This window comes from Suhomyces tanzawaensis, assembly GCF_001661415.1.
Source record: "Suhomyces tanzawaensis NRRL Y-17324 unplaced genomic scaffold CANTAscaffold_1, whole genome shotgun sequence".
NCBI classification, from domain to species: Eukaryota; Fungi; Ascomycota; class Pichiomycetes; order Serinales; family Debaryomycetaceae; genus Suhomyces; species Suhomyces tanzawaensis.
The window spans coordinates 2551190-2562930 of record NW_017963636.1 but is presented as its reverse complement, the minus strand read 5'-3'; the positions used below and the strand labels follow the sequence as shown (position 1 = coordinate 2562930).

Here is an 11741-nt window from a genome sequence, read left to right as displayed (position 1 = left end):
TGAGTACCATGAATTATAGAACTTTCAGCCAGTTTGACTTAAAGATAACTAATTCTAGATATTATAGCCATACACTCTCCAAAATATACCACAAAACATAGAGATATTATAGCCATCAAGGGACAACTTTGGAGAAATACTATCTAGTGTATAGATCAAGGTAGTTTGACAACATCAAAAAACTCAATACTTATTGTAACCACATAAGTTATTGTAGAAGCAGCACACCACCCGATGAGTCACAAAGAGCAAGAAAGCCGTATAAGGCAAAAGCAATCCAAACGGTGCTGCTCTTCTCCGTATGTAGCTCTGGCCTCTACCCCAGATCGCCATTTCTCGTTTGGTAACAAACGCGTCCTCTCACTAATGACGGCCCGTGCTGCGTTCAAACCGCCCCGTTTCGTCAGAAAAGATGGCCTGGTGCCGCTGCCATCGCCTGTCCCGCCACTGAAGTCTCCAAATGCTCCAAAACCTGCAATTTCTCCGTCAATTACAACCGATTCCCTGGAGGAGGCACCACGCGCTGCGATTCCAGTCAAGAGAAAGGCTGCTGTTCGTTTGACCACCAAAAGACCGGCTCTTCACCGTCCAGCTCCGTCTCCAGCTGTGACTTCTGTCACTAGCACCACTGGTCAGCCAAGAGACCGTTATGTGGTGCAATGGCGCAAAAGGTCCACCAAGAAGAACAAGACCTGGGAAGGCGATGGCCATCTCACAGTAACCCACGCTGATGGCTCTGCCTTGCTCGTATTCAAGGACTCGTCGGGCAAACAGTTGGGCAAGAAGTCGGTGGCCTATAAGCCCGAGCTTCTCGACGAAATCATCGCCATTGGCCAGTTTGAGTTGGAGGTGGACTGCAAAATAGACTCGATAGAGGATGTTGCCCACGAATCCACCCCAGCACCCGTCCCTATGATGGAACCTACCCCGTTCAAGAAGGTGGCCCCTCCAATAGTGCCCGGGGCTGAGGAGCCTGTGATCTCGAACAACGTACCTGAACCTGAGGAAACCCCATCAATTCTCATGCCTAATCCCCCCAATGTACTGGACTTTAAGCCTGTGGAGCTCGATCACAGCCTCGCATCCAAGTTGAGGCCCCACCAAGTCGAAGGTGTGCGCTTCATGTACGAATGTCTTCTTGGGTTCCGAGATTTTGCCGGAACTGGATGTCTTTTGGCGGATGAAATGGGATTGGGAAAAACCTTGATGACTATCACTATAATCTATACCCTCTACAAACAAAGCCCGTTCCGAAACATCAGGTCCCTGGCGAGCAAGATCCTTATTTGTTGCCCGGTAACCCTTATTAATAACTGGAAACAAGAGTTCAAAAAATGGTTGGGTTTGAACAAAATCCAAATCTTGACTTTGGGAGGAAACTCAGGTAACGCTTCTATCTCAGATAAGCAGAACCTCGTGAGCTTTGGTAAACTAAATGTATACCAGGTGTTGATTATCAATTATGAAAAGGTATCCACATATTTTGAGGAATTATCAGCAATAAACTTTGATCTACTTGTGTGTGATGAGGGCCACCGTCTCAAGAGCAAAACCAATAAAGTGCTCAATCATTTGACCAATCTCAAAATCCCCAAGAAAATTCTTTTGACTGGTACGCCAATACAGAATGACTTGGTAGAATTTTTCACTATCATTAATTTCTTAAATCCTGGTGTGCTAGGAGATTTCAAATCGTTCCAACGTGATTTCATAAATCCTATTTTGAGATCAAGAGATGTAAATTGCTATGATCCTGACGTGAAAAAAACTGGAGAAATAATTTCTAACAGGTTGATTACCATTACCAAGCAATTCATCTTGAGAAGAACTCAGTCTATATTGTCAAGCTATTTGACTTCCAGAACTGATGTCGTTCTCTTTGTGCCACCTACAGAAGTACAAACCAGGCTATTCGACTACATCACACGACTCAAAAAGTTTAACCAATTATTGAATGATAGCTCAAACCAAGCATTCACCTTGATTAATCTCTTCAAGAAAATTTGCAATTCATCAGCCTTATTAAAAGATGATCAATTTTTTACCTCATTAACAAAAGACGATACCGAGTTCCAAGCGGCATTCCCTTCATCCACTCTCAGTACTTCCTCAGGAAAAATTAACATTCTTATACCATTATTACTTGAGACTGTTGCCCTCGATGAGAAAGTGGTCTTGATTTCAAATTATACCCAAACGTTGGACCTTTTGGAATTGATTCTCAATAAACTAAACCTCAAATTTTTGCGATTAGATGGATCGACTCCAAAGAACTTACGCTCAAAACTTGTAAGTGAGTTCAATAAGGCATCTGCAAAAGCTATACCCATTTTCCTTTTATCCTCAAAATCTGGTGGGATGGGGATTAATCTAGTTGGTGCATCGAGATTAATTTTATTCGATAATGATTGGAATCCTTCTGTTGATTTACAATCGATGGCTAGAATTCATCGAGATGGTCAATCAAAGCCATGTTTCATCTATAGAATATTGACTACTGGCTGCATTGACGAAAAGATCTTTCAAAGACAACTCATGAAGAATAATTTAAGCTCAAAGTTCCTCGACGATGACTCTGATTCGAAGTCAGACGTCTTTGATTCTGTTGACCTAAAGAATTTATTTGAAATTGACAAAACCACCAACTCCAACACTCATGATCTTTTGGAATGCGATTGTGAAGGAAAAGGAGACAATGCAAGCTTCGAGGAGCCGGATACTGATGAGGACGAAGGTAGCTCTTTGAGACTGAATTCGTGGGTTTCTGCTTTAGATCTCAAAAAACAAGTCGAGGAAAGTAAGCAGGCATCTGCTATATCAATTAAACATGCTTTACATGATTATATACACTATGATCCCCGTGTTAATACCAATGTCCAGAGAATCAATGATCCAGTTCTCTGTAACATACTTCAAAACAAAAACTTCATGGACAGAAGAATGTTGAGCTATATTATGATGAAGGCCTCCGGTAACGATTAGACAAAACTAGCATGAGATCTCTTAAAATTTTCTACATATAGACAAATTAATCTGCATATACACTAGATAATTAGATCTATCATTAATTAAAATCTATAAATATATTAATGTATTCTACTGTGTATATTCACTTCCCTTGCATGCCTTTAAAGCGTGCTTCGGCGGCACGGGCTCGTTGTTCCCTCATCAATCTCATCTTTTGCTGGTCAGACAATCCACTCAACTCGTTGATACTGGCAATTGATGGGCCGCCATTCAAGGATCCGCTAGAAGAAATCTTGGGCTTCCTGAGCTCCATCTCTGTCTTCTTGTTCAATTCTTCTTGAATCAGTTTTTGCTTTTCTTGCTTTATTCTTTCCTTTTCTTCTTCCTCTTCTTTGATAAATTGATCTTTGGATTTTGCTGGGCCGATCTTGGTCTTGCTCCAATCACAGTGGCTCTCGCCCAACTTGTATCTTGCAATTTGAAAAGAGTGTTTAGTATCTCGATCACTAGTGACTTCATAAGGCGTTCTTCCAAACTGATTTTGAATTGCTGGATCAGCCTTCAAGTTATTCATCAAGACCAAAACCATATGATCCAAGTTATGGGCTGAAGAGTAGTGTAATAAGGTTGGATAGTTAACGTATTTCGATGCAGGAGTGAGCCTGAACTGATCCACGTCTATCTTGCTCTGTTTGATGTATGTCATTAATTTTGGTGCTTTTTGTTTCTTGAGCAAGGATGTCAATTCCTGTGAGTGCTGTTCGTTTGCGACTTCCTGTGGATCTCTCTCCACTGGCTTCTGAGCTTCCTCTTTGACCTCAACCTTCTCCAACTTCTTCTTGGCCTTTTCGTTCACCTTTGGTAAATCCATTACTTTCAAGTACGACAATTCCACCCACGCTCTCTTCAACTCAGAGGTGGTAGCTCTTTTAGTTGAAAAAGGGAAGGTTTTGATTCTCTTATCGTCGTTAGTGAGCACACAACCTTCATAGCCTACCAAGATCTTTCTATTGCTAGCACCATTGGCCCTGATAAAAATGGATGCACATTCCTTCAAATGTCCGTTCCATTCCTGTAATAACTCACGCACTTCTTTGATCAACGCCTGTTCGTTGTAACGTCTGATACTAGAACCAGCCGAATTGGCTTTTCCTCGGGCATTGTCGCTGGCACTTTGTGACCCACCCTGCTTTCTTCTGGTGGTGTATCTGTGGAAGGTTTTGGACACTATCACATTGACAGCTTGTTCCTGTCTGTTTTCCTTCATGTTGGTGGCGTTACCTCTGGTATTCTTGGGGATGTGGGATACGATGGCACCAGCAAAGTGGCCACCACCGATCATGAACAATGCTGACTTGGAAGCTCTTGATTCGGTGGAAAAGGACTTGAGCGTCTCCAACGGAGAGCCCAAGAGCTGCTCCTCTGAATACAAGCCTTTATAGGAGCCAAAGGCCTTGTTTTCTGGGAGTAACGACGACTTGTAGAAGATGAACGGAGAACGAGCATTGAGATGGCTCACCGTCTTCAAGTCATCCTCTGCATCCGAGGCCTTTTCCAACTCGAGCTTCTTTATGAGTGACTCCAACTTGCGGTTCTGGACATCGACATCTTCTTCGTCCTCTTCTTCGGTGTCTGATCCTGACAAACTCTCGATGGACTGGCTCTCCAACAACTGCTCGAACGCTTCTTCCGACAATGAGGGCAACCCATTGAGCGAGCGCTTCAAGTTGAAACGATACCAGTCGGACTTGTAGTACGACGAGTCCTCGCTCTTGGAGGCGTCTACCTTGGTTTCACCATTATTGTTGGTGGCCAAGTTTGCCGCTGACAACTCGGTGGCAACAGGCACTTCTTCCTGAGTGAGCGAGTCGAAGTACAACAACTCGAGTGTGCTCTTGACCTTGTCGTGGAGGGTGTATATGTACAAGTCTTCTTTGTCGTACGACATGGTGGATGTGGAGGAGCAGGAGTGGTGATGAGTGACAGTTATATAGGCTTATATGGAGGATCTGGTGTTGAAATCTGCACCGACTGCGAATGCACCATAAGCACTATGAGTCATGATGGAAGACGTAGGCGGACCTCGAAAGCTGGCCACGGGTGCATATCGTGTCATGGGCACGGCAATGGGCTTGTTGGTTGCATGATGGATTCAGACAAGGACTACTGGAGGTGTTTGATCGTGTATTAGCAATGGAACTAGCAGAAGCAATTACTGCGAAATTGATGAAAGTGGCGATGATTGTGGAGAAAATGGGGTTGACGGCAGTAATAGAACTATCCAAGATGACCTCAGGACTCGTTCCTAGTGGTCGATGCTAGTTCCAGGTATGAGTCAGGACTTAGCTCGCTTCATTGCACATTGCGGCTTTTCGCAACCGAATAGTCACAGCACAGGGTTCCAAAAATAGTGGTAAGTGCCCAATTTGAGTCATTGGAGTGTGTTTAGACTGGCTTTAGACTCCCCTTCCTGAAATGCTGCTGGCCAATTTGAATTAATACTGCTGAGTGTCAGTGTCTCATTTGTGTAATTATGTGAAAAAGGTATAGAAATGGCATAATGTCGGTGAAAATAAATGAGTGAATTAGAATGAACAGTAGGTAGTCAATCGTGATAAATCCGAGAATAAATAATTAAAAGTTGACAAAGTTCCAGATTTTTTGGAATACCCTTAGTCCTAGGAGTATTTATTGTTTGCAAAGCTCATAGAGAGTGTATTTCTTGCTAATTATGTTAAAGACTACTTACAAGAATGCTGAGGTAGCTCATTGGTGACAATACTTGTTTCCAGCTATACACAGAATTGAAGCAACCACCTTAGAATTCGCTCACCAGTTGTTGGTTAATTAATTGTTAGCTCGTACTTTTAAATATTTATCCGAGCTTAGTTCATTTTGCTCCAGAGAGGAAGGATCAAGAATTTACTTTGCCAACTCTCCGCTAACGAAGAGCTAATATTTCAAGTCTCTCCTGTACGATTCATCATATCGGATTTTTGAAGAGTAGCAAATTAGGGCCACCAAGAAATTTTCCCATTACAATTGCTCAATAGCAACACCTAGTAATATATTCTCTTCAATTGTCCAGTGATACCGGCAGGCCCCTACAAGAGCTACTAATAATAATCAGTTATATCGTCAATACAGGTCTGGCTATGTAGCATATGCAACACTATTTTGGCGCCTACATTATTCATATATACACGAGCATTACTGCTTACCGAATCTATGACACTCCTTCAAGAAATGTTCGATCTTCTCGGGCTTCATGAATGGGTGGGTTCCGTGACCAAAGTTGATGATGTAGTTTTGCTTGCCACCACCAAAGCCCTTGATCATGGCCTCAACCTTTTGGGAAATCACTTCGTCGGATCCATAGATAGTACCTGGGTCGAGGTTACCTTGCAAGGTGATTCTTCTACCATTGACAACCTTGACAGCGTCTTCTGGCTTGTACAACCAGTCCAAGGACACAGTGTCATACCCAGCTTCACACAAGTCGTCCAAAGCGTACCAAGCACCCTTGGCGAAAACAGTCAAGGGAATCTGTTCTTGGACACCCAACTCCTTCAATCTAGGAGGCAACTTAGCAGCAATTTGCTTCAAGTATGGTAAACAGAACTCGTTGAACTCGTTAGGACCCAATTCCCCGGCCCATGATTCGAAAACTTGCAACATCTGGGCCCCAGCAACCACTTGTTGGGCCAAGAACTCGACACAGGCGTCGGTGGTGGCTTGCAACAACGTGTGGGTTTCCTCGGTGTGGTCGTAGATCCACTCCTTGGCGAATCTGAACATCTTAGACCCTTGTCCCTCGGTCATGTACACTAACAAAGTCCATGGAGCACCCACGAATCCCAACAAAGGCACCCTACCGTTCAACTTGGTTCTGGTCAAGGTGATGGACTTGAACGCCCAGTCCAAGCTCTTCAAGATGTCTGGCTTCAAGTTGACCCTGGCCAAGTCCTTAGGCGATCTCAATGGGTCCACGAACACAGGACCCTTGCCTTCCACCATCTCGATCTCAAACCCCATGGCTTGCGGAATCACCAAGATATCACTGAAGATGATAGCAGCGTCGATCAAACCGTCGTAGTGGTCCACTGGCTGGATGGTGATGGTCGAGGCAATTTCAGCGTCTCTACAGGTCTCAAAGAAGTCACGCTTTCCCTTGACTTCGTGGTATTCAGGCAAGTAACGGCCTGCTTGTCTCTGGCGGTTAGTATTGAGGGCGATGGAGCAGCGAGCTGAAAGGACGTACCATAATCCAGATGGGGGGTCTCTCGACCTTCTCGCCCCTGGCGGCTCTGAGGATCAAATCGTTCTTTAAGGGAGCAAATTCAGGCATGGGTGGGTGGTTGGTGGTGGAGATCGTGGGTTGGAGTGAAAACTGGGCACTGTTGGGGTGACAACCACGTGATGCTTCACGTGACCGATGGTGGCAATGGGCCAGGTAGTTTTCATTGGAAATTTCAAAATTGGCTAGCTGCGCCAGCAATCGTTGGAATGGATTAGAGATTCAGTGCATCTGTGAATGCTGATTTACTCAGCTTGCGTATAATGTTTTCAGAATATCTCTAAAAGTCTTTGGGGCACTTGGCAAAATGCTACTACAATAGGGTGGACACGACTTAACTTCAGGAACCCACAAATATTGGGGTAAAACGTGGAAAATCAGACTGGAAATTTCACTGTAGGACCGAATTCTTTGGTGAGTTTCGGTGCTTCAAGCCTACTGAACAGTAAACTAAATGGTCTTTAATAACAAACCCGATAATTCTTGTCTTGGACCTACTTCGCACAAGGCTCTGCTAAAAGCACACATGCCAAAATGGGCCACCCATGGCAAGCTAAAAAAGTGGTTGTTTGACATTCTACAAAAAGTGCAATATTGTGGTACTGACAATTGGTAAACAACTAGCCGCAGACCCAAGGGACACTGGATTGGAACTACGTTAAAATTAGCCAAAAATACTATTTAGCGGTTGCTCAGTATATTAAATATTGATGCTAAAACAGCCACTGCCCACCGGCCCCATTCTCAGAGCTAGAGGCGCTCGTATACAAAGTACAGGCGAGTACTGTACTTCCATGGTTTATTTCTTTCAGGTGCACATCTCATCGCAGCGATATTCTCTACCGATAAACTGTCTATTCTAGCAAATCTAATGTCTCTTGGTCTACGAGACATAGGTTTTCGACTTAATAAGTCTAACGGGATAATAAGCAGTAAATACAGGCAAGCAGTTCTAACCCATTCGTTAGGAATCTACCATGCCAGCATGCGTTCCCTGTGATCGCGCACATGCAAGCACGTGATTGAGCACGTGCCATAGATTGCTGGCTGGTCCCTATCAATATCGCCAGCCGCTTCGTCTCCACAACATCCACCACCATGGCCGAAGCTTCTCGTGACGAAAGCAGCTCGTTGCGCAGCTCGCAGAGTCGCACCAACCCCTTCGTAAAGTTGGTTAGAAGCACCTTTGGCTACCGCAAAACGTCCCTCACCTTCTTTATCCTTCTCACCTTCTTGTTCACATTCCTCACCTCCCACTACGATAATGACTTGGAGTCTTCAGTGCCGCTTCCTACCAATGGGCTAGAGCAAGAGTCCTTGGAGTACGCCTGGAAGGCTCTTCAAGTCATTGGACGCTACCAACACCCCTATGGTTCGCCTAGCAACGACTTTGTCCATGACAGCCTTGAGTCGTCTATCAAGGAGGCCATTGCTAGCAAGAAGTACGCTGAATACGACAATGACTTGAACTACACCAACAACATCTTGTATCGGTTTCCAGCAGGGTCCAATGTGGTGCACTACTACGAAAGCAACAACTTGGTAGTGAGAATCAACGGAACCGACCCCTCGTTGCCTGCATTGTTGTTGAGCTCCCACTACGACTCTGTGCCCACCAGCTTCGGAATCACCGACGACGGAGTCGGTGTGGCGTCCATGTTGGGCTTGCTCCACTACTACACCCATCACAGCACCAAGCAACCGCTTCGGACTATTGTGTTGAACTTCAACAACGACGAGGAATTCGGCCTCTACGGTGCCTCCAGCTTCTTGAACCACCCCTTTTTCAAAGACATTGCCTATTTCTTGAATCTCGAGGGCACTGGTGCTGGCGGAAAGGCGTTCTTGTTCAGAGGCACTGACTATGGTATCGTCAACCACTTCAAGAAGGTCAGATATCCATACGGGAACTCGATTTTCCAGCAGGGCTTTGACAATGGCTTGATCCACAGCGAAACAGACTTCAAAATCTACAAGGAAAACGGGGGCATTAGAGGCCTTGATGTGGCCTTCTATAAGCCCAGAGACATCTACCACACCACCCGGGACGATATCAGACACACAGGTATCAAGTCTTTGTGGCATATGTTGTCGATTGCATTGGACTTCACGGAAGGCTTACAGACTGAAATCGATCTCGACGTTGAAGCTCCGGAAGAATCCAACGACTTTGCCCTTTATTTCTCTTTCTTCAACCATTTCGTTGCCTTCTCCACCTCAAAGATTGTGCTTGTCAATACCATTCTCTTGGTACTTGTTCCGTTAATTAGCATCCCATTTTTGGTTGTTATTTTCCAGTACAAACACAACTGGAATCTCAGCTTCGTCAATGTACTCAAGTTCCCACTTTCGTTTGTTTTGTCAATCTTAGCATTGGATATCTTCGTTGACGTTGCCGTGGTCTCCCAAAATCCGTTCATAGCAAATTCATCTGTCGTATTGTTGGTTTTTACCTCGTTGGCTGTGTTCTTATTGGTGAATTATGTGATCCTCAACGGAATTAACTGGGTATTTAAGAGCTACAATGTCATCAACCACGACGAAAAGTTAATTGTTAACATCGAAATTTCAATCCTTACTTGGTTGGCATTGATATACTCAACTTACAAACTTTCCACTAATCGTATTGGTGACGATCACACTGGTGAACTCCCAGTCACTATTTTATTCGTTTTGCAATCAATTGGTTCTTTACTCGGTTTGATCGGTTGGAGCTTCAAGCAAGGCAAGCATGATGTGAGCAAGGATGACGAGAGTTCTCAACCTTTATTGGATGGTCAAAGAACCTACGGCACACAAGAAGGCGAGTCTAATGACGAATTGGACACTTCTATTGGCAACGATGATACTTCATCTTTGTCTTTTGAGCATCCTTTGCCTGAGTCCAAATTCCGCAGCTATGACTGGTCGATTCAATTTCTTTTTATTGTCCCATTGTCCTCCTTGATCATCTATAACTCTGGTTATTTAATCTTGGATGGCCTCAACAAATCTATTCAGGAGTCTTTGAAGGCTGAAAAACTCATCTACCTGTTCCTCCAATTATTTGTCATCATATGGAGTATTCCATTTTTGCCATTCATATTTAAATTTAACAGAATTATCATAGCCCTTTTGTTGGTCTTCAGTGTCACAGGTGCATTGTTGGTTCAAAACTCCGATGCTTTTGATATCAATAACCCATTGAAGTTAAGATTCATTCAAACTGTTGATTTGAATAGTTCCACTCAGTCTCATGTCAAGGTTCTTGGAAGGATTGACAGTCCTATGAGGGCTGTCTTGAATGATATTCCATCGGTTAAAAATTCTGGACAAACCGTTTCATGCTCTGACGTCGGTGATGGGTTGGAGGAGTGCTCATACAAGAGTGATTTAGCTCCAGCTTTTGGCGAAAAACATAACTTTACTACGGACCTCATCGATATCCACGTTGTTAAAAATTCCACTGCTAATAATGACTACCCATTTGGATTATTGTCTGCTGAAATTAAGATCCATGTGCCAAAGAACAGAATGTGCAACTTGAGATTCAACTTCAGTGAATCAAATAGTATTTTCGCCAGTCTGATCAATACTGATGCTCCAGTTAAAACTTTTATCTGGTACAACGATAAGAAGCAAGGCAACGGAACCGAGAAGCATGCTGACACTCTTGCTATTCCTGAAGGGTTCTCCGTGGACAAAGACGGAAACTACGTTTACAGGCTCCATGATGGTATCAATGCCCTTAATTTGAACAAGCTTGACTGGGATAAGGACTACCACCTTGGTTTCCAATGGTTGCCTGACTTGGTGGCCACTGGTTCCAATGAGTTCGATTCTGAGCTTATCCTTAAGTTGGGAATACAAACTGAATGTTTCTGGGCAGACCTTAACCCTCTCGTTATCGATGGTAAGGCCGCCAGCCATGTTCCAGCACTCGAAGAGTTGGTGCACTACAGTCCAGTTTATGTAAGCTGGGCCAATAGAGATAGAGGTTTGGTTTCTGCCTCCAAGTATATTGAGATATAATTTAATGATTAATACCTGTTTTCTGAACACTTTGTACGCAAATTAATTTACACAATAGCAACAATATAAAGTAATAAATCTGGCTAAAAATTTATCAAAAAATATGCGATTTCTGTGGATCGAACACAGGACCTTCAGATTAACTGTGACTGAATCTCTTCAGTCTGACGCTCTCCCAACTGAGCTAAAACCGCAAATCGAACCCACGCCGGGAGTCGAACCCGGAATCTTTTGATTAGAAGTCAAACGCGTTAACCATTACGCTACGCAGGCTACTTGTTGGAAGAAAACAGAGCCCGTTTATTACGCTGTCTAAAATAAAGCTAAATTTCTCTTTTTAGCCTATCCGTGGAAGCCAATGTGTATAAATGGATAATTGTAATGTATTTAAGCTAGTTCTTAATTACTTTGGGGAGAAAAACAGTTTTTATTTTATTTTTTAAAACTTGTCACAAAAATGGTGAAT

The 11741-nt window shown here is 43.7% G+C and overlaps 4 protein-coding genes and 2 non-coding genes across 6 annotated transcripts; 2 read left to right on the top strand and 4 right to left on the bottom strand.

The window, feature by feature from the left end:
* Positions 1-118: 118 nt before the first annotated feature.
* Positions 119-3038, top strand: RDH54 (DNA-dependent ATPase). Its single transcript, XM_020207275.1, has one exon. It carries the CDS (start codon positions 367-369, stop codon positions 2980-2982), a length of 2616 nt encoding a protein of 871 aa, XP_020067579.1. The 5' UTR covers positions 119-366; the 3' UTR covers positions 2983-3038.
* A 71-nt stretch (positions 3039-3109) lies between these two features.
* Positions 3110-4915, bottom strand: CANTADRAFT_20004 (uncharacterized protein; the record flags this gene model as incomplete). The annotated part of the gene is made up of 1 exon (XM_020206508.1): positions 3110-4915. One exon carries the CDS (start codon positions 4913-4915, stop codon positions 3110-3112), a length of 1806 nt encoding a protein of 601 aa, XP_020067578.1.
* A 1130-nt stretch (positions 4916-6045) lies between these two features.
* On the bottom strand, positions 6046-7335 carry CANTADRAFT_24958 (uroporphyrinogen decarboxylase). The gene has a single exon (XM_020207274.1). The coding sequence runs from the start codon at positions 7000-7002 to the stop codon at positions 6178-6180; it is 825 nt and encodes a 274-aa protein (XP_020067577.1). The 5' UTR covers positions 7003-7335; the 3' UTR covers positions 6046-6177.
* A 786-nt stretch (positions 7336-8121) lies between these two features.
* CANTADRAFT_146425 (uncharacterized protein) lies at positions 8122-11319 on the top strand. Its single transcript, XM_020206312.1, has one exon. It carries the CDS (start codon positions 8363-8365, stop codon positions 11273-11275), a length of 2913 nt encoding a protein of 970 aa, XP_020067576.1. The 5' UTR covers positions 8122-8362; the 3' UTR covers positions 11276-11319.
* A 60-nt stretch (positions 11320-11379) lies between these two features.
* Positions 11380-11469, bottom strand: CANTADRAFT_t26. The gene has a single exon. It is a non-coding gene; the product is annotated as a tRNA-Phe (tRNA).
* Positions 11470-11475: 6 nt separating this feature from the next.
* On the bottom strand, positions 11476-11548 carry CANTADRAFT_t25. The gene has a single exon. It is a non-coding gene; the product is annotated as a tRNA-Arg (tRNA).
* Between the last annotated feature and the right edge of the window lie 193 nt (positions 11549-11741).